Source organism: Alligator mississippiensis, chromosome 1, assembly GCF_030867095.1.
Source record: "Alligator mississippiensis isolate rAllMis1 chromosome 1, rAllMis1, whole genome shotgun sequence".
NCBI lineage: Eukaryota > Metazoa > Chordata > Crocodylia > Alligatoridae > Alligator > Alligator mississippiensis.
In genome coordinates, this window is record NC_081824.1 from 169,889,825 (window position 1) to 169,915,169 (window position 25,345).

Genomic DNA, 25,345 nt, shown 5'->3' on the forward strand with positions numbered 1-25,345 from the left:
TCCTCCAGCTGAAGGGGACTCTACAGCCTCCCCAGGTCTCTCCCATCCAGGGCTCCCTGTGGTTTTTTGCTGGCTAGGAGCTCGGCATGGTGCTGGGGTCTCTAGGCAGTCTCAGCAGTCCAGCTCAATGGGATGGTGGGGTTGGGGTGATGATGCCCATGACTCTGTTCCCACTGTGCTGGACAGAGTTGGTGGGCAGTGCCGCATTTTCTACCAGGGCATGGGGAAGGGGTGGGGATATTTGGGAGTTATGGGGGGTGGGCATATGCAAAAGTTAAGTGCTGCCAGTGGCTCACTAGCCTCTCCCTGCAGCCTCCCCCTCCTTATCTGTGGTTTCTGAAGCAGAGATGCTCAGTGTGGATGGATCCCATATGGTGCAGTTGCTAAGCAGCATGGCTCACATGACTCTCCTTTGTCAGTGTGGTAGTGACTGGTTGCTGCCAGGAGCAAGGAAATCTCCCCTCCCCACCTTGCTGTTTCCTGTCCCAGGCACAACACATACAGCTGTGTCAAGGGAGCAGGATCCAGCCTCCGTCTGTGCACAGTGTGAACTGGACCCCAGCCATGTTCTATAGCCGGTCTCACATCTTAGGCACAGCCTGGTTATATCTATGCCTCAGTCCTTGCACACAAACCCATCACTGCAGCATCTGGTCGATGCTCCAAAAGCTGGAGGCCTGCTGGAGCCAGGTCCACTGACTCAGTTGTATCTGTGGTGCAGACAGGCAGAGAGAGGTGGGGTGTGGGTGAATTCAGCTAGCCTGTTCCAGATGATTTACCTGTGGATGCTGGGAGCAGAAATGCCATCACACCACACAGCAACATGCCTCTGGCTCAGGGATGGGCAATGATAACACATGGACAATGGGATTCAGCGCCACGCTTGTTGTGCTGGATCCCACCTGCTGTGACAGAGACCTGCCCTGAATCACCCGCTGCGAATGCATGCTGAGTTAGTTGTGAGCGCAGGGCAAATTGGGAACAACATGCCAGCAGGAGATACTGGCAGGCTTCAACACATCAAGCTGTGTCACTGGACAGAGCAAAGCATGGTTCAGACATGCTAGCCAGTGCCCTAGCTGAGCACACACATCTGCACACCTGTGCATAGCCTAGGTACTTGTTCCAGGCTAACATGCCTGCCCACTCAGCATGCACATGCACCAGGGTACACACGCTCCTTGTCTTGGCAGCATGCACTGACCTGTTAGAAGTCTGAAGAGGGTCTGTATCTGCTTATTCATTGGCAATGCCTGACCGATCTGGTGCACTAATAAAGCCCCTCAGAGCTGAAGTTACAGGCACACCTGGTGTACACAAACATACTGCGTAGACACACACACTCTTGCACAGATGCAACTGTGCACATACTCTTTTGCACACCCGGGCAAAAACATGCACATAGGCACATGTACACTGGGGCACTTGCACATGCATACATGCATATATACAGAAGTGCACCCATGCAAGCCAAATTTTGCCCACATGCACATTTATGCACACCCACCTGCATACCTCTCGAGGCACACTTGCACAGGCACCGTGCACACTCATGTATTCACAGGCTCACTTGCAGAGGGACACTTGTGTGGCCACCAACATCTAACACCTGTAAAGATACCTCCCCAGCTCTTTGTTTAACTCTGGTTGTTTCTGAACCTACTTTGTTCCTTGCTTACTAGAAGTTCCCAGTTCCAAACCATGTACTTCCTAGTGCCCCAATGTCCTCTGAACTCAGCATGCAAATCCTTTCCATGGTGTTAGACTGCACTGCAGGCCTACACCTCATAAGTAGGTGCCCCAGTGTGACCACGCAAGCAGGCAGGAGGAAGCTAATCTCTAGGAGACCAGTCTGTTAGCCCTTGGAGGGATACAGACTCAGCTATGGGTAGGGGAGGCAGTAAAGTCTATTGAAGAGAATAGAGGCTTGGGGTCTACTCCCAGCTCTGGCACTAGTCTGCTACATGGCTTTGAGCAAGGCATGACTCCACTCTGTGCCTCAGTTTTCCCATCTTAACATTGAGCATAATTAAACCGGTCACTTTAGTAACCAACTTTGAGATCTGTGGATCTTTGACAACATGTTGGGTAAGGGTGAGGCCCTTGTTGCTATCATTACTGTCCCCCATCCTTCCACCCCAGGGTCTTGGGGAGCACAATGGCTAGGGTAGGTCTAACTTGGGCCTAGGCATTAGAGCTTAGAAAATGATCATCTTCCTCAAAATTGCAGAGGAACCCACTGAGGTTGCTTCCTAGAGCCCCAACCCATCTTCCATCAGAGCAGGTTCGTTCAGTGCTGATGTGGTCACTGGACTCCAGTGACCCACAATGGGTACTGATGTTGTTGAAACCGGGTTGCCTGAGTACAGGTCACAGAGTGTGATGCCATTATGGACCCAGATCCAATGCTGGAGAGAAGTGTCACCTAAGCTCTAGGGCAGTGCTGCGCTAGCTTCTGCCCCTCAGGCCTTGAACTGGCTCTGGGTCCTTCACCCACCCTTTGCCTCACTTGCTAGGGCACTGTACAAACAAAGCACAGAGACTGGAGGCTGCCACCTCCTGGTGAGTCTTGGTATAAATGACAGAAGGGAGGAGAAGTGGCAGAGTCAGGCCCACGTTAGGAAGTGGTCAGGGTTGTGGGATGTGCCAGGTTACACACACCCATGACACAGTGGTGCCCTGTTCCCCCCTGTGAGCTCACAAGGAGCTGACACACCCTATGGGCTGGACTGAGCTCTTGGTACAGAGCACCAGGGAGTAAAACAATGAAGGATGTGGGAAAATGAAAGGAGAAGTGGGGCAGGTGAATGGAGTTGCAGGTCCCCCATTGGTTTAGTGTCAGCTCTGTGCAGACTGGGGAGCTCTGTGCAGCACCTTGGCTATGCGGCACTTGGCACTGAGTCTTTGGAACCACAGGCTCGGAAATAACTGCTGTGACACCTGCTGGTGCAAACAACTCAGAGAGACCTGGGGTGTCAGCCAGGCCTATCATACCTCTCTGTGCATCTGCTGGACAGCAGGGCCCAGACAGTGTCATTCCCTGGGCCCAGCGGTGTTGGGGGAGGGAGGAGCATGAGGATAGCAGCTGCATGTGGCTCAGTGCTATTACCATCAGGAACAGCTTTGCTGCAGGAGCTAACCCAAGGGCTAGGCAGGTTATTCATGCAGGCTCATCTTCCTTCACCATAGCTTTGTACTGAAGGGCCAGCTCCAAACTCTGCAAAGGCTGAAGTCTGTAGGAAGAGATAAGCGCTCAGGGGCTGACCCAGAGCTGATGAGGCTCTCTGGTGAGCCTTTCTGAGCTGCAAACGTACCTTGTGGACTAGACCTGGAGGCATGTGGGCCTGTCTGCTCTGTGTGCAAATGATAGTGCTCGGGGACCTTTCCATATACAGAGGGGTTATCCCCACTTCTCCTCACCAACCTGTACAGTGAGGCCATGTATCTATTTCAGCCCAGAAGTAGCCATGCCAACATAGACGGTGACCGTGAGGATTTGGGATCCTGCAGTTTGATAGGTGCCTTTTGAGAGCTAAATTGACTTTTGCAGCTGCTCCTGCACAGGCTACATCAGACAAACCAAGGGCTGCCTGCTGGGGAGGAATGGCAAGACCTCTGAGGTAGCCAATGCCTTAGTGACCGTAACTGATATGGCTTGGATCCCAGTGAAAGATAGGGTCCCCCACCAGGCCTAGAGCTGAGCATTGTCCAGCACCCTTCACCTGTGTTTCAAACCAGCTCACAAGCCAGAGCGCTGGATGTACGGAGCAGTCAGCAACCAGCCTTGCCCCACCTGGTGACTCAGTTGCCACCAACTGTAAATACCTCCCTGGTAAACAGAGTTGAGTGCAAACACACATCGTAGGGACAGAGGGAAGCAGTGCTTGCCCTGAAGAGGAGCCAGTCTCACCATGCATGCTGCAGAGGAAGCCCCCAGATCAAAGTCCCCAGTGGCAGGTCAGTAGGGGCAGGGTTTTCTCAGGATGGCTGGATCCAGGGAGGAGCAGCTGGGTTGGGAATGATTACCCAGATGTTACTGAATTTCGTGCCAGTGTAAATGGCCTGACAAGCAGCCCTGAACACAGAGCCTCAGAGAAGCCCCAGGATCAGTGCCTGCAGGGCTGACTTGCCCCCCAGGTCTGCTTCAGGTCCATGGAGGACAAGGTGGTGCTTAGTCTATGTGGCCTGGCCAGATTTTGGCCTTTCTGCTCAGGTGACTGACAGACCCATTATCTGGGTGGGGTGCATGATGCAGGCAACCATCTACTGGGAACAGGACTAAGACCCACCCAACTCATTGAAATGCATTGGGGCCACCAAACAGCTGTCAAATGGGGGCAACTGGGAGTTGATGATGATGGGGGATCACCTCACTCCAGTTACTCTCAGGTGAGTTCACACCAGTCCTATCCCATGTGGGAAATCAGGCCAGGCCTCCAGCCAGCCCAGTCCCATCTCTGACTGGCCAGTACTGGCTGCTCAGGGGAAGGAATAGCTCCAGTGTACTGAGGCTGTCCTGTGGGTGGGGGCTATTCTTCGTGGCCTGAGCCAGTGATCAGTGACAGCTAGAAGCAGGAGCGCTGGGAGCCCTTGTCAGGTTGATACTGTAGGGAAGTGGTTTTCAAACTTTTTAGACTCAAGGTCTTCTTCTTTTGACCCAAGGCACCCCTTGTTAGCCTCCAGACATCCCTCAGAAAATGCCAGCTCTGAACTTTTACTCATTTCTTGACTCCAGAAAAATACTAGAGCAATTTTTCTCTTGCAAAGAACTAAAAAAGACCCAAGCAGGTCAGAATGGTTTTAAAACTATGGATTCCTGTTTTAAATCTCTGGTCTTATCTTGTGAATCATAAAAAACAGAATTATAGAACCATAGAAAATGAAGGTTGGAAGAGACCTCAGGAGGTCATCTAGTCCAACCCCTGCTCACAGCAGGATCACCTCCAATTAGATCATCCCAGCCAAAGCTTTGTCTAGCCAGGTCTTAAAAACCTCCAAGGATGGAGATTCCACCATGTCTTTGGGTACCTGTTCCAGTGCTTTACACTGAATCATGTGTAGTTTGTATACTGACAGGGCTAATATTGAGTGGCACCCTGTGGTATTCTTAAAGCGGTCTCATAGTGCCCCAGGGTGCTGTAGGTCCCTGGGTAAGAACCATGACTGCAGGAGTTTAGGTGAGGGGGGTCTTCCCAGAGGTGGCAGGAGCACAAATAAATTCAGTGGGGACTGTACAGCCAGTCCAGGGGCATCTGTGTTACAGTCTGTGACCCACTCCTACCTGCTTCCTGGCCCCTTCCTCTGGTGGGGCAAGTGAGGGCAGCTCTGCCCCCTTCCAGAGTTACAGAGGGACTGGGTGTGTCATTGTGAAGAGCAGAGGCAGAGAGAGAGCATGGCCCAGGGAAGCACAGACATTGCCACTTTCCCCTAAGCAGCCCCAGCTTCATCCCCAGTACCTCATCCCCTCATTGCCTGTCCTTTTGCCCTGACTCAGAAGAGGAACTAGCTCAGGGTTATCTAGACATATCAGCTTGTCTGGTGGAGACTGATTTGTAATACTAAAGGAAATGAAAGCTGAAGGAGGCACCTGGAGTATAGGGTGTAAGGACTAAATTAGAGGCCGGCAAATAGCACAAGTCAGATAGAGGGAGGGAGCCTGGGTTACAGTGCAGCCTACCATTTGCATCCTTTCTGTGGGGATAAGTGGAAAGGACTTTGGCACCCTCCTCTACTTCATTGATGTTAGTGGCCAACACAAAATCTTTTTTTAATTATTAAAATATATCTATATTTATTTAGGTATATATATATATCCTCTATCGTAGACTTTCATTGCACTTTTTCTTTTCCAAACCATCTTAATAAACTTGTGCACCTGTTACAATAACTGCACCTGCTCCCCTGTGCCCATGCGCACCCACCCTCTGCCCTTCCCTAATCCAAACACAGTCTCTTAGTCCTGGCCCTGATTTGGAGTTTCCCGTCTCAATTCATTCTCAGTCCTTGTTGCTGTCACTTCCACTGCTGCTGATCCCGTACTTGTCCTCCTCTCTGTCTTCAGGTCCAGTTGTGTCATTGTCCCCTTCGTTCTCCCTGACCACTTCCTTTCCCAGGGGGGTGGGCTTTGAACAGCCTGTACCATGTGTCCCTTTCCAGATGGAGTTGGCTGCATCCTCTCCCACCATTTTCTGGTAGTAGGACTGGAGTTCACTCAGAAACATTTTCAGGGTGATGATTTGGCATGACTGGTGTCCAGGACAAAAGTAGAATAGGGAGCTGCCAGTCAGGAGCTAGGAAATGGGTAGAGCTGTGAGGTGAAGGTTATTTCTGCATGGTTTGGCTGTAGTTGTGCGACACATTCCCAAAGTTCTCAGTATGCTGCAAGCATAAAAATCCCAGAGCAAGGCAATGCATTTAACTGCTCCCCTGGACAATATTCCTGGAGGCGCTCTCTGTTGGGAGTGTATGTGCACATGGGAGAAAGCAAGAATGAATGAATTATAGGATATGCATGGGGACTGCTTTGTGGATGGGTTATTTGGCAATGTCAGCAAACCCCAGGGGGTCCTTTACTGAAGCCCTGCTAGAAGTCTGTGTGGGACAGAGCAAGAGGAGATGGGGAATACATCCAACACTGCAGGGAGCTCCAGCCTGAGACCAGTAACCAAGCTACCTCCCAAATACTCCAGCATCAACTCTGTAGGCTGCTGAATGCAGTGGACATCCCGGCCACAGGTGCCCCAAAGCCCATTACAGTAGATGCAGCAATCCAGACCTGGCATCTGCCCCCAGGTCCCATTTTGGAATGAGGGGAAGTAGAGGCCTGGATTGGCTCCTCTCATCCTCCTTGTGCTCTGGACACTGACCAAGTCTCTGCCAGCTGTTTCTGGCCTTTGTGTTCTACCAGCCTCTCTGGAGGCTCCCAAAGCAGGAGGCAGGAGCACGGCAGATGATGGTAACTCACACCTGATGCTGGGTTGGGCAGGCCTGCAAACCCTGACAGCTGCCCTGGGAGCCCTGCTGGCCTCTGTCTTTCATTTCAGGTCTGGAGGTGCTGGAGGATCTGCTGACCTATGATGATCTTTTCTTGGAGTATTTCAATGCCTTCTTGGCTCAGCCTGTGAGTATGTGCCCCCCCAGCCCACCACTGTGCTGTGGTTCTGCTCCCATCAATGGCCTGGTTCTTCCAGCACTCACCCAATGAACCTGTAGGCAGGACAGTGGGGTGATTTATCCTTCATTTCCAAGGGCATATGTAAGAGGAGGGTCCAGCCCCTGGTTTGAGGAGTGCACAAGCAGATCTAACTCTCGGGTGGAACTGGATCAGTTAGGGGGTAGGGCCTGAAGGGAGAGGTAGGTGCATGAGTGTGGTACATGCAGGCAGGTTCTGTGAGTAAAAGACAGGGCTTCTGCCTGGAGTGAGTCACTGCCTCCCTCCTACCTGGCATGAGTAGTTCTCAGCTGATGCCAGGCTTGAGGGTGGGTTTGTGAGGTGGGCCGGGCACATCACCACTGAGAATGGGGCTGAAATCCCAATGTTGCACAGAGCCTGATTGGAGCTGGACTTGGAAACCCATGATACAGCTCCACTGCAGCCTCTTTACACGCACTCTGCTGGTGGCAAGGGGCTGCAAAGCAGACCAACCCAGCTCCTTGGGAGTTCCCCCAGTAAGCAGTGGCATGGGGCAGGGGAATGGCCCAGCACTACCCTACCCAGCACTGGGACTGTCAGGGATCTGGCTGAAGGGCATGCCCTCCATTGAATGGGCGGGTGCAATAAGTTAGGAGGTACCAGGGCAGCCTCTGTAAATTAAAGTAGCCTTGGGGTAGTGTACACTTGTGGGGAGAATGGAGTTCATCTCTTTCTTCCTTTAGGATCTGCCATCATGAAAGCAGGATGGCTTAGGGTCAAGAAAATTTGCCTCAGGGCCTGGATTTTTTTTTTAAAGAATGTTTTTGTGGTCCAAGCCAAATCAGCAAAATCAAGTCCACATCTGTGAGTCAGTCCAGAACCATAAATGGCTCTACAACCCATAAGCATCCTCCACCCCCACCAGGGGCTTCAGATATTTCTGAAGTCTTTTGGCAGGCATAACTATGTGCTGGCCCAAGCCTGGAGGCTTGGGGTTTGGATGCACCCAAGTTTTGCCTACCCTCAGCCATATAGCTGCAGGAGCAAGCTAGGAAGGAGCCTCCCATAAGGTGGGCTTTAAGCCCCAGCATCTTGGCAGGTATTAAACCACACCAGAAGAACAGTTATCCCTGGGAGTGCTTAAGGAACACTGCCTTCATGGACCCAGATACATGGTGCTTCAGGGCCTGGATGATTTAGTAAATCTCCCCAGATTGAACCAAGACTCGGTGTGGCTGACTGCTCATATCAAATGCTCTCTCCCCCGGACATGGCATACAAAGGGAAACTGGGCTCACGAGGAAGGCATTTAACAGAAGCTAGGCAGAAAGCAAAATGCTGCAGTGGAGAGCTCACCTGGCCAACTGCTTGCATCTGCTGTGCCAGTGAGCAGTGTGCACAGTAGAATCCAACCATGGAAAGTCCTCTCCCCTGTCATCAGCTTTCAGACGCTGCAGTGCAGGAGTGAGGGACGCTGGCAGAAGTGGGTGTGGGAGGCACAGGGCTGGAAGCTCAGTTTGATTCATCCATTGTAGCAGCATTGTAAGTGAACAGCTGGTTCCTGAAATGTACCAGTCCCCAGCGCTGTGGGACTTTCCAGGCCGATGAGAGTTTGTGTCTTTGACCTAGGCTTTTCCTCTGAGGCTGCACTATGACCGGCTCAGGGGGCAGCTGGAAGAGTTGGATGGCTTCCTCCAGGAGTGTCCTAGACAGCTGAGCTCTCCTCAGTACGGAGCAAGTGATGCTGAGAGGGAGAGGACTTTGGGATGGCTTCAGAGGGAGCGCTTAGTCCCATTCCTAGGGTGAGTTCTGGAGTCTGTGTACACTGTATCCTCTATACTATAGGACTGTCCTATACTGTAGGACTGCAACCTCTATACTATTGGACTGCTGCCAGAACTGCTCCTCTGTGTGTCATGGGCCCTACGATGCTGAGGCAATGGAGTTTCTCTTTCAGTGTCTTAACCAGGGAAGAGTTTAGTGCCTTCCCTGCTGCTGCAGGGCAGTGCCAGGTGACCGTGCTGGTTGCAGCCTGTTGGAGTGATGTTGGCTGGTCCAGCCAGAGAAGTGGGGCTAGGAGGTTTCACAGCCTTTCTGGGGCAATGGTTGTAATGCTAGGGGGAGAGCTAGGGGGAGAGCAGTGGATGAAAAGAGAGCTACAGTACCCCTCCATGGAGGCCAGTGTGTGTACAGCAGAGCCGGGGAGGCTGGAGTAGGCAGGTGCAAGCTTAGGATGGAGTCTGGTGAGAAATGTTCACATGACATGCTTTTGACTGAGCTGATGCTGGGGTCCTGCTGAGGGAGTGCATCCCTCCTGCCCTGCAGCACAGTGCTGCCTCAGCCCTGGGCTTCCCACACCTGGCTCTGCCAGTGCCTCTCTCTCCTGCCCTGCAGCCCCTTCTGTTGTCCCAGCCCTGGCCTGCCATGCCAGCAGAGCCTCTGGCTTTGCCCTGGTTCTGTTACCATGGATAGTCCTGTGATTGTGGATCCTGTTAGCATGCATCTTGGAGCAGTTTCTTGCCCCCTGCTGTGGCCATAATTGGCAGTTTCACTGACTGACTGTCTGCTGTCAGGAGCACTTTTTATCTGCAGTACAAGCTGGCAAAACTGCTGATGTGTCCGCTGGATGAGGGCTACCCGGTGAGCCGGCACGAAGTTCGTGGATACAGCCGTCAGTCTGACAGTGCTGCCGTCTCGAGCATTCCCAGTCACCCTTCAACAGCTGGGCTGACCACGGGGATCCCCAGCCATGAGCTTCTGAGGCCTCTTAGGTTGACCCGCAGCACCCCAGCCCGTCTAGGTGAGTCCCCCCAAGAGTCAGCCCTGGAGCATACCTGTGTCCTCCTGCCCCCAGGCTAAGGAGAGAGGTTACTTCACTGCACTCATCCTCCCCTGGACTTGGAAGGGAATGAAGGGAGGCCTATAAGTCACCCAGTCTAGTGTCTGACACTGACCTGAAATGGTGACACCAGCTTGCTTCTCCCCACAAAGCTGGGTCAGGAGCTGAGGCACATCAGACTCAGAGTTCAGGGTGAAAAACACCTCTCTGCCCTGGGGGGGCTGTGTTTAAACACTGCTTTGAGATAGTTTGAAGTCCAGTGTAGAGCAGGCCTAACTCAAAACCAGGGACAAGCGTATCACATCTCCCCCCTCCCCATTTCTGTCCCCAGTATAATACCGTCCACACCCCTTGCTCTTGGGATCTGCAGAAGGTGATCTCACAGAGCTTGCTTTCTTGTCTGCCTGTCTCTCCCCACTTCCTCTGTTCTTCTAACACTGGCCTCCGCTCTAACTCCTACACACTTATGGTGCAAGTGCCTCCTCTTCTGCTGTTTTTGCTGCCTCATGGATTGCTCAGCTCATCTGACAATGTTTCTTTCAGCTTCTCTATTCTTCCTTCTCTCCCTAAGATGGTGTCCCCCCAAAAGGGGTTGTGGGGACATGTTTTGTATGAAGCAGGCAATCTTTCTACACCATGCAGGTGTTAGGGTAAGAGCTGAGAGAATCAAGGAAAATGAGCTCTCCACATTGTGGGCAGATCCCATCCCCATCACCAAGGCATTTAGGCTCCTGCTGGGAAAGGACCCCAGGCATCTCAGGGTCTGACTGCTCCATGGTGCTTCTCAGCTGCCTAGACTCACCCTTTACCAGCCATTTGGCCTTGGGACCTTCCCTTTACAGCTGTCTGCTATGTCTCTCTGCTCCCTTGCAGGTTGCCTTGTTGACAATGCTGGCTGGCATCCCCAGGAGATTTCCCTGGAGTTCTCAGCTGCCTTTGGTTTGGGGCAACTTCCCTGTGCAGAGGGGCTGAGCAGGCTACAGGTCAGCAGCCTCCTGTATGACTCAAGCATGGAAGCAACCAATGGTGAGACTGCTGTGGCTTGGAGAGGGACAGGACGGGACTGTCCTTTGCCAGGTACATTCCATCTTTTTAGCTTTCCTTCCCCACCTTCTTCCCCCAATGTGAGGGGCTCCTGTTCTGCCCATTGGGTCTGTGTGTCCTGAGCCACCTGCTCTGCTCACTCACAGGTAGGAAGCTGCCTAGCTCATAGATGCATTTACAATTGCCTGCCTGAGGCTAAGTCTGCCTTCAGTGCAGTATTGTCTCCTCTTTCCTTGGGCTCCAGGTTATTACCTGGACGGCAGACATGCCAGGAAAATGTAGGTGCTGCAGCTTGTGTGGGTGATTCAGGAGAGGTGCACTGTTCTCTGACGCAGAACTGACCCCGCTGTGATGCCAAGGACTGCTGAGTTGAGCAAGGTGCCTTCTTTTAGAGGAGATATAAAACAGGTCCCAGTAGCTTCTCATTGTCGAACAGCTGTGTGAGGAGTCAGGGTGCTAACTGGCTGTGTTCAATAGACTCATAGAGAAGTTGGGCTGGAAGGGACCTCCAGAGGTCATTTAGTCCAACCCCCTGCCTGAGGCAGGATCAGCCCTATCCAAACCATTCCATACAAATTCATAATCTAACCTCTTAGTAAAGTGTATGAGTAACTGAAGTCCTTAAATGCCCATTGTAGTTGCATTTGGGAGCAGTCTACTTTATCGCTTCCTGTCCTAAGTCACTGTTCTCTGCCACTGGTAAAGAGCTGCTGTGCTCAGTCCCAGGAGCTGCTGCATTTCTGCAGCGAGTAAAGCAGTCTTTTTCTAAACAGCTTGGTCTGAAGCAAAATGCTGCAGGGGGAGTTTCTTTTCAGAGGTATTAACAGCTCTGCTCCTCAGGACTTAGAGAAGATTTTATTGCTCTGGGTTTACTGACAGATTCAACAGCAGGAGGTGAGATCCCCCAAAGCCCATAGGGAGGGCCTTTGACTGGAGCTGACAACCTGAGCACTTTGGTGTAACCCCACGTGGCTGTTTGGGGGTGGGGGGAGGGATAGCAGTCTCAGGGTCTGGACACATGGATTCATTTATAATCTGCCATTGTGTCATGATTGCAGAAGGAGCCATGGATGATTGGACCAGTGAGCCAGCGGGACTGCCTGTTGGCCTGAGCACACCTGCCTCTGGCTCCTCACTTGGAGCAGAGCAGGCCAAGTCCCACCTGGACAGGTGAGAATATCAAGGGTTAATGCGCCTCCCTGTGCTGGGGAGGAGAAGGCCTTGAGTGAGTGCCCAGGTAAAGCCAGGGGCAGCAGCTGGAGCAGGGGACTGAATCAAGGGCTGGTGTGCCCAGCCTCATAGTCACTGATGGCTCCATCCACCCTTAGCAGTGCTCTGTGAAGGGTGACATAGCTAGCACCTTTCCATCTGGAGGCACACAACACTTGGCACCATTAAGCCTCCCCTCCTCTATCTTGGAATTGAGGGAAGTGAGGCTCAGGGAGGCCTCACTTTCCTATCCACCCCCACCACCAAGGCCAAACAGCATGTCCTTTGTCAGAGTCTGGACTAGAGGCCCCACTTCTGGGTTGTGCTTTAACCACTAGACGTGTTGCCTTCTTAGCAGCATTCTCACCCTGGGATGCCTTCTGCCTATGAATGCTGGGCTGGTGCCACCCACACCCTGAGGAAGACATTCAGTGGCAAGGGGGAGGGAATTTCTCCTGGCCTCTGTCTCACTCTCAGCATCTGGTCCAACAACATCCAGGTGTGCCTGGAGGGGGAAGGGCCAAAGGTCAGGTTTCTCACCTTCTCTGGGTCCAATCCTAGGTACCCTGTTGGGAGCATGGTGCCGACTGGTTGACCTGCTTTACCCTCCATGGGGGCTGTTCCTCTGGAGCCTGCTCTCATGTTTTGCCTGTAGCGTGTCGTCAATACATACGCATGTTGTTTGCTGGGGTTGCTGGGGCCTCCTCCCACACTGGTTCCCAGTAAGAGGCACACAGGAATAGCACTGAGATGGGGCCCACAGGGTTCAGTTTTCCCTGGGGCCAGGTTTGAGACCCTGAGCTCTTAGCAGAAATCTGTGGATATGTGTGTGCATTGGGAAGGGCAGGTACTGGGCATGCTGAGGGGAGTAGTATGGTGAGGAGTGCTTTAACTGGGATGCACAGGGTGCTGTCTGTGGGGTGTATGTGCTGAGATGTGCTTGGGATGAGTGGCTGCATTGGAGTGTGTGGGGGCTGGTGGATGTCCCTGTTGCCAGGGATGGTGGTGGACAGTGGTGTAACTATGGGGGTACCACCTGTGGCACTGACTTGGATGGGGGGGTAATAAAAAGCAACTGCTACTGGCAGCTGTATGATCATGATTGTGATGGCATAGCAAGCAGAAGCCCCTAATGCCCTGCGGCCTGCATGCCCAGCTGTACCCTTGCCCTTCTGGGGTAGATTCTACAACTAAAGCCTCCCACGCTTGGAGTCATCTCCACCCTATAGGCTCTGCTGCTCTGAGAACTCCCATTCCCTCTTGTTCATTCCAGTGCTTACTATCCAGCAAACAAGGAGAGGACTCCTCTGACAGGACATGGGGACTCACCAGGGTTCAGTGGAAAGCAAATATAGAATAACTACAACTAATGGCAATGTACTAGCCCAACACTGGAGAGTGTCAGGGGGGTGCAGGGAGGGGTGCAAGGAGTGCTGCTGGAGGGGGTTGGATAGTCCCATTTCCCCTGCATTCCAGGGAGTTGCTTGTGCCACGTGCCAGAGATGTTCCTGGACTCTTTTTTACTACAGGTGGGCTGGGGAGTCATTTTCAGATGCCAGGAAGGTGTTGCAATTTGATCTGGATGAGGCAAGTGATTCTGAGGGAGGAGAGGAGCCTGGGTTCCTTGGGAGTTTCAGGGACTCTGCTCTGCAGCGTCTGAAGGAGGACATCTTGGGGACGGTAAGAATGCCAGCTGCTGCCCATGGGCCATGTGGATGGAGATGCCGTTGTCTCTGCCAGCTACCATGTGGTGCCTCCTCCTGCTTTGGGCTGGCCTGTCTGTCAGGTGGAGACTAACAGGTCCCCACTTGCTAGTTAATCAAGTTGAATTCTGAACTGCTCCCTGTACTTCCCTTGCTGCCTCCTGCCACTTCACTGCTGTCCCTAACCCCCCACCCCACCACCACCATGGGACTTGCCAGTTCTCTATGGCTCTGCATTCAGCTTCGAGACAGGGAGCCTGTTCAGCCTATAGCGGGCAACCTGTGCTGAACTGTGGACTTATATGGGGCTCTGGGGATAACCCTTGACTTTTACCTGTCATCAGTCTGTTCCGGTCCTGGAGCAATGTTATCCCTACTCTGTGCCTAGAAGATGAGTGCTCCTTAGGGGCAGCCCGAAGGGCTCAGTGTCACTGTGGCTCAGAGGGGACAGCTGAGGTAGCAGACTGCTGCAGATTGCTGATTACTGTGTGGGGACCTCCCAGCCCTTTACAGGGAGAATTGTGCTGATCCCTGCCACAGAAACCAGGGGGAGCCCTGCTTTATTCCAGAGGTGGGGGAGCAGCTGGCAGTCCATCCATCCAGTCCCTGGTTTCTCCAGGAGAGTGGAGCCTGAATAAGTTTGCAGCAGTGGCTCTGATGAGCTGTCTACAGCTTTCTACCAGTAGCTTGGTGCCAGTCCTGTGGGAGGTGGGAGGCTACGGGGTGCCTCCCCACTGCTGCACTTAGGACAAGGTTGTCAGGCCTGGGAATGTGCCATGGGTGGGTCTCATTAATAGACTGGTGGGGCAGTTCAGGGAGGCATTCGACTCCACTGAAGGGGAAGGTGGGCTCCCCTAGCTCTTTGCTGTGGGGCTGGACTGCAGCCCAAGAGCTTTGCTCCCTCCTCATCTGCAAAGCTTACTCTTTGAGGCTCTGCATGCTCCAGCGGGCCCTCACCCTCCTTGTGCTGTAGAGAGCTGGCATGGACACCTTCCAGGAGTTTCTCCAGGGCACCCTGGGGATCCATCTCTTCCACTTCTGGATTGACTGTGAGCATGCCAAGGAGCGCGCCCAGTGCTTGGAAGCCAGTGATGCCCAGCTCCTCTACACTGACCTCTTTCGGTAGGGATGGGTGACCAGGGGAATGCCGCATTCAAACCTTAGATGAACAGAAGGGTGCTGGGGGGGGCATGCATCCATGGTGGTGCCTGTTCTCTTGTGTACACAGGAGGGGTCACGGCTCCATTACTAAACCCATGATGGGTGCTGACTTTGGGTTTTGTTGATGGGTGTTTTTTGTTTTTTTTGGATTCCTGTGCCAAGCCCCATGCGTGCCCAGAAGAGGCAGTGCATTACTTCAACCTGGTTCACCCAATGTGGCTTGTGGGTGCTGAGTACCTACTCATTTTTTCGGTGGGTTCTTGAGCCCCAGAGCACTCACTGAGTTGGCACCTATGACCAAACCCACGCAAGCTGGTTGTCTCTTCTTATTGCCCCCAAACCTCTGTCTGCTCCACCTCCTGGCATGTCAGGTACACTGCTGGTGGTGAGGATGGAACCACTCAGCAGCCATGAAGATAGGCATAGACTAGAGAGTTCCCTCTCGGAGCCATGGGCGAGGAACCCCTAATTCCTGTGGTAAATGAGCATGTGTGTGCACAGAGAAGGGCCCTAGGAGAACCCCCCAGCTTGACACTCATAGCAGTGCCCATTTCCCTAATGCCTGTCAGAGTAATCACACAGAGTAACCTGTCCCACACAGGAACCAGATCTAGCACATTTCAGGATCCATTGTGGGGAGAGGTGGTGGGGAAGGGTTGAGGTGTGAGAGAAGAGCACTGGAGGTCTATTGCTTTGCATCTTTCCCAGCACATGCCCTGTGGGAGACCCACACAGGACAGGACACCACCTCAGATCACCATTGCAGGTGTTCTGGGTTGGTCTTCTCTAGACCCTGTGGGTCTGGCTTTCCTGAAAGCACTCTATGGGCCTTGGATGCTCCTTTCCTGGAGTTGAAGCCCCCTTCTTGTCTTTGCAGGAGTATTCAAGACAAGTACAAACTGGACCTGCCTCCTGCTTCCCAGGTAAGGAAGGCTGCTAGGGGGGAGCCCTCACCCCCACCCCCACCCACCCTTTGCAGCTTTAGCAGATGTGTATCTGTGCTCTGGCAGGTCTGAGCTGAACATCGCAGCTGTGGGCAGAGGTGAGAAAGCAGAGCCCTGGGGAGCACTCTGCATGTGTGTGTGTCTAGTATTGCATCCCCTGCCAGGAAATGCTTAGGCTAATTAAAGTGCTCCTATTTTGGGCTTTCAATGATGCTGGGGGCCTGCTGCTGCCTGGTTCTGAGGCCTCCCAGGTCTCTGCTTAGCTATTAGTAGGGGCTGGCTCAGGACTTGAGGCAGCACATGTCCTGCTTGATTAATTTTACCAGTTATTTGTATTAGTGTAATACCTGGGAGGCCTAGCCATGCACCAAGACCCTGCTAGCACTTGGTGCTGTACAAACAAAATAGAAAGTCTGTCCCTGCCTCTGAGAACTTACAGTCTTAGTCCTAGTACTAGGCAAGAGACAACAGATAGGTATAGAGCAGGGGTGGCTAGATTACAGCCATTGAGCAACATGTAGCTCCTAGGCAGTTTAACTATAGCTCCTGAAGAAAGAGAAGTAGTGGGGCACTGTGTGCAAGTTGCTGACTATAGGGCATGCACATCTTGGATTATTTGTGTCCTGTGGCTCTTGGCCATGTCCAGATTTGCAGCTAGCAGGGGCAAGAAGTTTGGCTGCTCCTGGTACAGACAGACAGGGCAATACAGAGAGAAAATGAGACCACATCAGCTGGTGTGACAAGCAGCAGTCTTAGCTCACCAGATGTCTAACCATTTCTGAGGCATCATGGCAAAAGGGAGTTTTATGCAGGGTTTGGCCTTTTTGTCAATGCCTATGGAGAGCTCCCCCCAAGCACGATGAGCTTCCTGGGAGAAAACACAAAGGTGCTTGTGTGAAAATCTAGCCTCGACTTTGACCCACCATGCTAGCCTTCACTGCCCATCAGATTTGGGAATCACCATCCCAGTAGTGACGGAGATATGACTTTGATCAGTGGCTCCAGAAATTTGGTGGCAGGGGAGTTGTGGTATTGTTAATTGCTGGTCTCCTGCTGCCAAGTTTCCAGACCTGTGGGGAGCCCTGTGGCCTGGATAATGTGGCCCAACATGCTAGATCATACTATGATGTGATTGACTTGGCATGCATGGTTACTCTATGCTCAGATCCAGGCAAGGGAGGCTGGGTTAGCATGTAGCTAGATCTGGCATGTGGGGTCAGGCTGGTGTGCTGGAGCACACCTGCAGACTGACCCCGTGCATCAAACCCATGCAGGATCCAGTCCACAGACCAACCTCTCTTCTGGCCTGTGGGGCTAAAAGTTTGGACACCACTGATACAGTTGGTAGGTAGGGGCCATGAAGGGCCATGAAAGTGAAGATGAATGGTTTAAGTCTGATGAGGCAGATAAGGAAGATGTGACCAAAACAATGGACTAGGAACCTAGTTTCTGCAGCTACGTTCTCGGTGGATATGAGTAGGACAAAATTGTGTTTGCCAAAGGCGGAGAAAAGGAGGTTGCAGAATTCAGGATGTGATAGGAGAGCCTGGATGAAAGTTTGAGCCATGTGAAGGGATAGAAAAGGGCAGATCTTAAGAGATGTGATGCAGAAAGAACTGGTTAGATTTAGACATAGCTTGGATACGAGGACCTAGGGAGAGGTCCAAGCAAAGGGATGCCTAGCTGCAGTCCTGAATTCAAGCTGGGATAGTCCTGTCATCCACAGGGCTCAAGAATGGAAGAGAGGGATTCAGGTTGGGGAAGACAGAATGCTCTGCTCTAGCCTTGGTGAGTTTGAGCTGCCAGTCACACTTCCACAAGGAGATGTCAGAGAGACAGGCTGGATCGAAGATGACAGGTCTGAAGAAGACAGGTAGACCTTTGAATTGTCACCATGGAGACAGTAGCTGAATTTGTGCCTGTGGCTGAGATGGCCCTGAGTTAGCGTGCGAGGGAGAGGAGGAGATCAAGGACAGAAAGTTGGGGGGGGGTGGGGGGGATGAGGTTGGACTCACGCAGGGTCACTTTGTGTGACCTTTTAAAATGGATGAGAATGTGTAAACTCCCCTGCGTAATGTACCCCACACTTCTGTCAATGCCCCTCACTCCTGAAGTGGAGCCTCATGCCCTTGCTAGCCCAACCTGAGGTGTCCTCTGGGCAGAGGTTGCCTGCGTAGCCTGTCTAGCATAGGCTGGGCAGTGGTTGAGTGTTCCTTAGGGGAGACAGCTGGTGCCTAAAGCTCCTTGATCCTGGAAGCCCTCTCTGTCATGATGCCAATCAGCTGCCCACTGCCCAAGCCCCGCCACAGGTGTAGAGCATGTCTGTATGTTTGCTATGAAGGCAGGCAGGCAAGTGCAGGAGGGAAGTTTGTGCTCATTAAGTTAATTCTTTTCCTCAGGCCAAGTGAGGATGTGCAGTCATCAGTCCCTAACCCCTGACATCCTGATCTCCAGTGTCTGTGATTCCTCCAAGCTGCTAGATAGCATTAGCCACTAGTTTCACAAAAGGTTAAGGGGTGTGTATGTGGGAGAAGCTGGGTGAATCTGCCTCCTGCTTTTGGATCCAGCTTGGGATCCCTGGTGAGTCAGACACTGGCTTCTGACCCTCAGTGTCACAGAAGCACAGAGCTGACAGCCACGGTGTGGGAAGGGACAGGGATGTAGCCAAGCCTAGGGAGAGGCTGGAAGGAAGCACCTGACCCCTCTAGAACTGGGGTTTGCAAGAGGCTCTGACCCCCTCCCCCCAGGGCACAGTGTGGTTTGTGGGGCCCATTGGTGGGATGGCTGGCCCACTCCTTTCTCCCCTCTCCTTCCTGGCAGGAGCAGATCTATGAGGCTCAGCACGGCGCAGGGCAGACTTCAGCTGCAATCAGCAGGAGCCAATATGATGCTCTGAGACGCTTACGTTCCTACTGGGTTCCTAGGTTTCTCATCCACCATGAGAGAGCCAAGCACCTTGGGTATGTGCCCTTTGGGACCACCTAGGAAATATGGGGGCTATGGAGGGGGAGGGAAGTGTTTGTAGTTCTCAGGCTATGGAATGGCTTGGATAGGGATGATCCTGCCTTGAGCAGGGGCTGGACTAGATGACCCCGCTTCTAGCCCCACTTTCCTATGATCCTATGACTCTGTGGGTCTGGGTGAAGAGTCTTCTGCTATATTAGAAAAGCCTCATGAACACTGGGCTGTTGGTCAGAGCTCTTCCCTAGCTCCATGTCCCTTCTGCCTCCCCAACTGCAGAGGCCTTTAATAGGTTGGAGAGAATAGGATCCAGTAGTTAAAGCAGAGGCTGAGAACCAGGACTCCTGGGTTCTCATCCTGGCTCTAGGAGGGAGTGGGATCTAGTGATATATGAGGCATAGTATCCTATTGGGGTTTGGGCTCTATTCCTTGCTCTGCTGCTGACTCACTGGCAGGACAATCAAGTCCAGCCACATTGCTCTGGCTTCCACCCTTGTAAATGAAAAGAAAATGCTTGGAAAGCAAAGTGCTACCTTTTCTTTTTTTGGCATTCACAGTAGGCTTGCATCAGACTTGGGCTCCCAGGCCAAGGCTAGCTCACTCCTGCATGCTGACCACCTGCCTTCAGTTAAGGTGTTTACAGCACTTCCCATAGTGGGGGACCGATGTATGAGTCGCGTGAGCAGAAGCAGAGACTGGCTCAGTGTATGTACTGTCCCCTGTGGTTGCGGGGGTGGAGGGGTTCAATATGGGTCTCTCACACTGGCAGTGTGTCCACCATCTGCTGTAGTCCAATGCTGTAGCTGGTTAATATCCTGAGTATGCAACACTGACACCCAGTATGAGCATGTGGGTCCACACTTGCTTTGTGGAACATGGGACAAGCAGCTACCCCATAGCTGATGTTGCAACCAGTGGCAGGGACCTGCCTAGAGTGGTAAATGCTTTGGAAACATCTCCAGTGGAGCTGGAGGAGCCTGGAGTCCAGGTTCTTTTGACATTAAGCTGCACTAAGGTCTACTCTGACGCTAGCTTCAGCAATACAGTGGATTACATTGGGCCCTTGTGCTCTAGCTCAGTGGTTCTCAACCTTTTTTGGACCAGGACCCATTTGTAAACATTGGCCAGTCCCGACCCAGTGCCCCTCACTCCTGACATGCTGCCCCATACCCCCAACATGTGGGGCAGGGGGTGGGTGTATGGGGCATGAGGAGCTCCAAGCCACCTTGTGCAAGGGGAAAACTGCTGTTTCCCACATTTTCTCCTTTAAAGGAGAATCCATTTTTTAAGTTTGTTCACAACCCTTTCATATATTCTTGCAACCCACTTTTGGGTCACGACCCATGGGTTGAGACACACTGCCTAGCCGACCACTTGCAGAGGGTCCAGTGCAGTGCTTGTAGATGGGGGTGTGACTGGAGCATGGGTGAGAAGGGCTGTGAAGAGGCTGGGCCCATTCTGCTCCTGCCCAGTGATCTCCCACTTGCATTTGAGGGGGCTTCCATACTGTGAATGGCAGCTGCCTGCCTGGGACCCTGGCAATGACATGCCCGGGGGGAGTCATTTGGAGTAGTTCCTCTCCTCCCACTAAGGCTCACTGTGGTTCCTTTGGCCCTGGCCTCAGGCAGCTCTTTCTGGCCTGTTGTGAGCAATTGCACCCACAGAACTGCTAGGACTGAGAAACCCTCCTGTGCTGTATGCCCACTGCAGGTTCTGCGCTCCGCAGGGACCAGGCGTGGCAGGATTGAGTCAGCTCAGCCACCAGGCCTCATGTGGCCTCTTACTATGACACCACTGACCTCCCGCCTCCTCCAAACACTCAAATGTGATCTCGGGGGTGTGGGAGGCTTTCTTCACTACCTGATCAGGTGAGTCCTGGGCTCCTGTATCTTTCCAAGGCACAGAGTTGTAGCTAAACCTAGGATAATGAGCTGACATATTCCTGCACACCTAAAATTTGTTGCTGTGCTGGCTGTGACTGAGCCCTAATGCTTGAGAGGAAAATGTCAAGATGTGGCATTTTCTGTCCTATACAAGCTAGTTGTGTGCTGCCGTCACCAGCTGCTTAAGAGGTGTCCAAGACACCATTCATGTTCCTTCCATGCTTGTCCTCCAGGTATGAGGATGCTCAAGAGGTGCACAGCCTGTTGCTGTGGCAGGCACTGGAGGAGCACAAGGCCTCTTGGGAGAGGCAGGCAGATCGGCTCCAGGTCCACCGCGCAGCCTGGCACATCTTTCACACGTACTTGGCCCATGATGCGGGATGTGATGTTGGTGAGTGCCCAGCTACTGCGTCTTCCACCAAGTGGGCATTCAAGTGCTGAGCCCACTTCACTGAGTATGGCTGGGTTGGGGTATGAGTGGAGTCCACTTGAACAGTAGCCACTGGGCTCAATCATGTACCAGCACTGGCTGGACTGTGCTGAATGTGGAGCTGGTATTCTATTCTGGAGAGTACCAGTTAGGTGGTGGTTGGTGCTAGGAAACTTTAAGGAAGCTGGGACAGTTTAAGACTGAGCCTGCAGCAACCCAAATTGATTTTAGGCATGAAAGCATGATGCCCTCAGTTCAGTAACCCATTGTCATAGTCCTGATATCAGGAGGTCTAGAACCATAGCAATAGTGCAGTGAGCTGCTTCCCTTGCTTGGCTTTGAATGGGAGCCCTGATAACTCATCTCAAGCATATGGCTGCAACATGGAAGTGGCTGTCTGGTGTTGTGGTTGGGTTATCTGGATTCCTGCTGAAGTAGACCAGTGGACCTGTGGGGATTTCCTCCGAGTTGCCTAGAGCAGTGTTTCTCAACCCATGGGTCACGACTCAAAAGTGGGTCACAAGAATATATTAAAGGGTCACGAACAAATTTAAAAAATGGATCAAACTTTAAAAATGGATTCTTCTTTAAAGGAGAAAGATGTGGGAAACTGGCTTTTTCCTTGCAGGCTGCCAGTGTTCCAGCCTGCAAGGGGCTGCTTGGGGCCCCCCTGCCCCATTGATGATGCATAGGGGGTGCACTCCCTGAGATTGGCCATGCAACCCCTGGAAGCGCCAGCCGCAAAACTGGAAGTGCCTTTCTAGTTTGGGTGGTTCCGCGCTCGCCGATCGGCTGCAGGGAGACCCCCCACACGGTTGGCGATCAGCCATGTGGGGACCTCCTCCTCATTGGTAATCTGGTGCTCCCCCAGACTCAGGAGGCAACAGTCACCCATGCCCTTCCCCACGCACTGGGAGGCTGGGGGTGGGGGACAGTGGATCGCAAGTGAAGGACACTGGGTCGAGACTGGCCATCAATGTTTACAAATGGGTCCTAGTACAAAAATGGTTGAGAACCACTGGTTTAGAGAACCAGTGCACAGGCTTCTGGGCTGGACTACAGGAAAGTAAGTGTTGATGAGTGCCTGCATCATTTGAAGCCCCACAGTTTGCTGCGTCAAACTTGCTCTAGGAAGGAGTCCTAGGTCAGCCCTCTCCTCTACTTCTCACCTTCCCACAGGGCTGGGCTATGATATGCCGCTTTATGTCCAGCACCTCCAGGATCTGCTCAGCACCAGTGATGGAGGCCTGGAGCCCATGGCCTTTGAGCCTGTGGCTCAGCATGTGCTTGCTGTCCTCTGTGGGTCCTGGCTCTGCTACCTCCGCTACGAAATTGCCACCTTCCTGAAGTGAGTTCCCAGAATCCTTGACACCCATTTCTCAGGTTCCCAAAGCTTGCAGAGACATTCAATTCCTGGATTATTCTCCCTCAGTACGCTCAGCAAAGGCCTTAACGCTCATCTGAATCACTCTTGCTTCTTGTGCCCTATGTTGTTGGCTCCAGAGCCACACAGTGAATCCTTTGGCACCATCTCTCTTTATGTAGGGAGAGGCCAAGACTGGAGCAGCCAGAAGCTCTTGTCTCTGTCCCCTGCCCCTCCCAAAGCCAGTGCTCAGACCCTTCCCTTTTGCACACTTCCTGCCAGGACTGGAGTAGCTGGGAGCTCCCCCTCCCCTTCCAGCCAGTGCCCCTGCCTTGTTGCCTGTTCCCGTGCTGGAGAAGGCAGGGAATGGAGCAGCGAATTCCTCGGGAACCAGTGCTTCTGCTAGGAGTGAGCTTCTAAATGACTGATTGTCCTGGATAGCTCAGCTGGCTCCAGACTCTCTGCGTGGACAGAGATAGATAATTCTTTCCAATTAGCCAGTTGTCCTGGCAAAAATCTTTTTGAAACCTGGTCCTCAGCCATTGCGCGTCTCTCCTTGGCTCGCTTACCCCGTTCCACTGTCTTTCTCACAGGTATTGTGTGCCAGCCTCTTTCTTTGAAGCCCAGGATATGGGGAGCAAAGAGAGTAGAACAAAGCAAGAAAGGAGAAACAGGTACTTCCTTGTGTGCCCCTTGGGCCAACAGATATTTGGCATTCAGGTTAGCCATCATTAGTTTGTGACCACCCCAACAGGGACCATTTGTAGTTATGGAGGTGAGTCCAAGCTAAAAACTTGCTTTCACAGCTAAAACTCCAGCCCCTTTGACAAAGTCCTGGCTTCCCACTATCCCTGTTTCATGCATGAAGCCTCCAGGTCCATGCATCTAATCAGGAATGTGTGCCCTGGGTGACACTTGCACTGTAGTGCCCTGATGCACACAGGAGTGCAGGCTGCTATTTTGGGAACAAGTTTATATTTAGCTCTTACCTCCTGTTTGCAAAAGGACCTGAGGTGCATCACAAACAGCTCTCATGCTGAGAATCATTTCACCCTCTGCTGAAATGTGCATGCCTCTGGGGTGGAGGATGGCAGCTGCTAACACACCCAAACACTGCACAGGATATGAACAAACAGTCTCACCACAGCAGGAAATGTGGAAGGCAGCATACATTTTCCGAGGCTGGAATTTTGGTAGGACCACTGTAGTACCTCTGTCTGAAGTGATCTTCTATGACCATGTTGTCAGGCCCTGAAAAAACACCCTCCGAGATCCCAGCAACCGCTAAGTGCCAAGAAAGGACTTGAGAGAAATAAATGCAAACTCAACATTGCTGTGTGGGAAGAGAAGGGGGTCTGCCATCCAAGTCCTGAACCCCAACAAGAGCCTAGCCTGCTGTGCTACAGCTATGCTGACAACCCTTGTAACTCCTTGCAGGGCCAGGAAGAGGAGGAGCAATGCCAGATCCCATGCCCAGGAAGGAAGAGAACATCAGAGGCAGAAGAAGAAAACAGCATCCAATCCACTGGGCTCAGGCCTGGCGGAGGAGGACACCCCAGCCAGCAGGGTGTCAGTGACATCCCAGCCATCCCCGGACCTGCTCAGCAACAAGGTGGTTTTTAAAGTTTATAGGAAAGTGGCTCAGGAAATGCAGGATGCTGACTTGCAAAGGGCACTGGGACTGCTGCAGAACCTGGAGTGCTGCTGGGAGGCCCCAGGGGACAGGCAGCGGCTGGGCAGCACCCTGAAACTCCTGGACCTCTGGGACCAGCAAGGGTCTGAGTCAGCCAACCCTCAGCTCCCTCAAAAGCTGAGGAAGAGACTGAGGGTGGAGGTGGCCCAGGGCAGAGTGAGCGACTTGAGCCTGGAAGAAATGCAGGCGGCTCTATATTCGCATGTTGCTCAGAGCTTTGAGGGTTTCTGGGCTGTGGTGAGTGAGGGGCTCAGCAGGCACGGAGTGCAGCACACCCATCTGCAGGAGGAGGGCTGGGCCAAGCTGGAGCCACTCCTGCACTCACTGGCTGCCAAGGTGGCCCTCAAGCACTTAAGGAACAGGAAGGCCCAGGTGGGGTCTGCAGCCACGGCCCGGCCTAGCCAGGAAGACAAAGCCTCCTTCTGCCGGTCCCTCCGGGCTGCTGCCGAGGGCTGGCCCAGCCTGGAGATGCTGCACTTCCTCCAGTACCTGCAGGTTCATGGTCCCCCGGTGCTGGAGACCGGTCTGTGCTTCCAGCTGGAGGTACAGAAGTTCAAGAACGCCCATCATGGCACACCCAACGGGGCCCTGCTCAGGAAGAAGGTGCAGGTGATCCGTGACAGCTTCCTCCTCTCCCAGCTGGAGCCCAGGCTGCAGGTAGTTCCCAGGCTTGGAACAAGAGGCAAGGATAGGGCAAGGAGACAGCCAGACAGGCTGCTACTTGGGGACAGAGAAAGCAGGGGAGGGAGGGAGGAGAAGATGGAGCTGAGCCAGAAGCACCAGCTTCCGGACTGTGGTTATGGAAAGAGGTTTGTGGATCAGAGCAGGACCCTGGTAGGTGATTACATCGTGGGTACAGGGCAACCCCACACACACTTCCCTGCTGTTGGGCAGATGCATACCCTAGCACGTGAGGACGAGGGCAGGGAGAGGTGAGTCCTTTCTCCTAGGTAGGATGTGTGAGGGGAAGTTTTGGGGGTGAG

At 52.9% G+C, this 25,345-nt stretch overlaps 1 protein-coding gene across 4 annotated transcripts in view; it reads left to right on the forward strand.

The window, feature by feature from the left end:
* Positions 1-266: 266 nt before the first annotated feature.
* LOC109282123 (uncharacterized) overlaps positions 267-25,345 on the forward strand; it is a 31,447-nt gene continuing 6,368 nt past the window's right edge. For 3 of the 4 annotated variants that reach the window (XR_009456408.1, XM_059716916.1, XM_059716914.1), the window contains exons 1-15: positions 267-7,120; positions 8,762-8,934; positions 9,706-9,932; positions 10,845-11,048; positions 12,074-12,185; positions 13,754-13,904; positions 14,901-15,049; positions 15,966-16,011; positions 18,853-18,992; positions 19,551-19,698; positions 20,704-20,861; positions 21,110-21,267; positions 22,486-22,654; positions 23,263-23,343; positions 24,107-25,019. Coding sequence is in view for 3 of the 4 variants with exons in the window: in XM_059716916.1 (XP_059572899.1) it covers positions 9,746-9,932; positions 10,845-11,048; positions 12,074-12,185; positions 13,754-13,904; positions 14,901-15,049; positions 15,966-16,011; positions 18,853-18,992; positions 19,551-19,698; positions 20,704-20,861; positions 21,110-21,267; positions 22,486-22,654; positions 23,263-23,343; positions 24,107-25,019 (2,616 nt within the window). In the remaining variant the exon portion in view is untranslated. The other variant, XM_059716915.1, reaches the window with a different exon arrangement.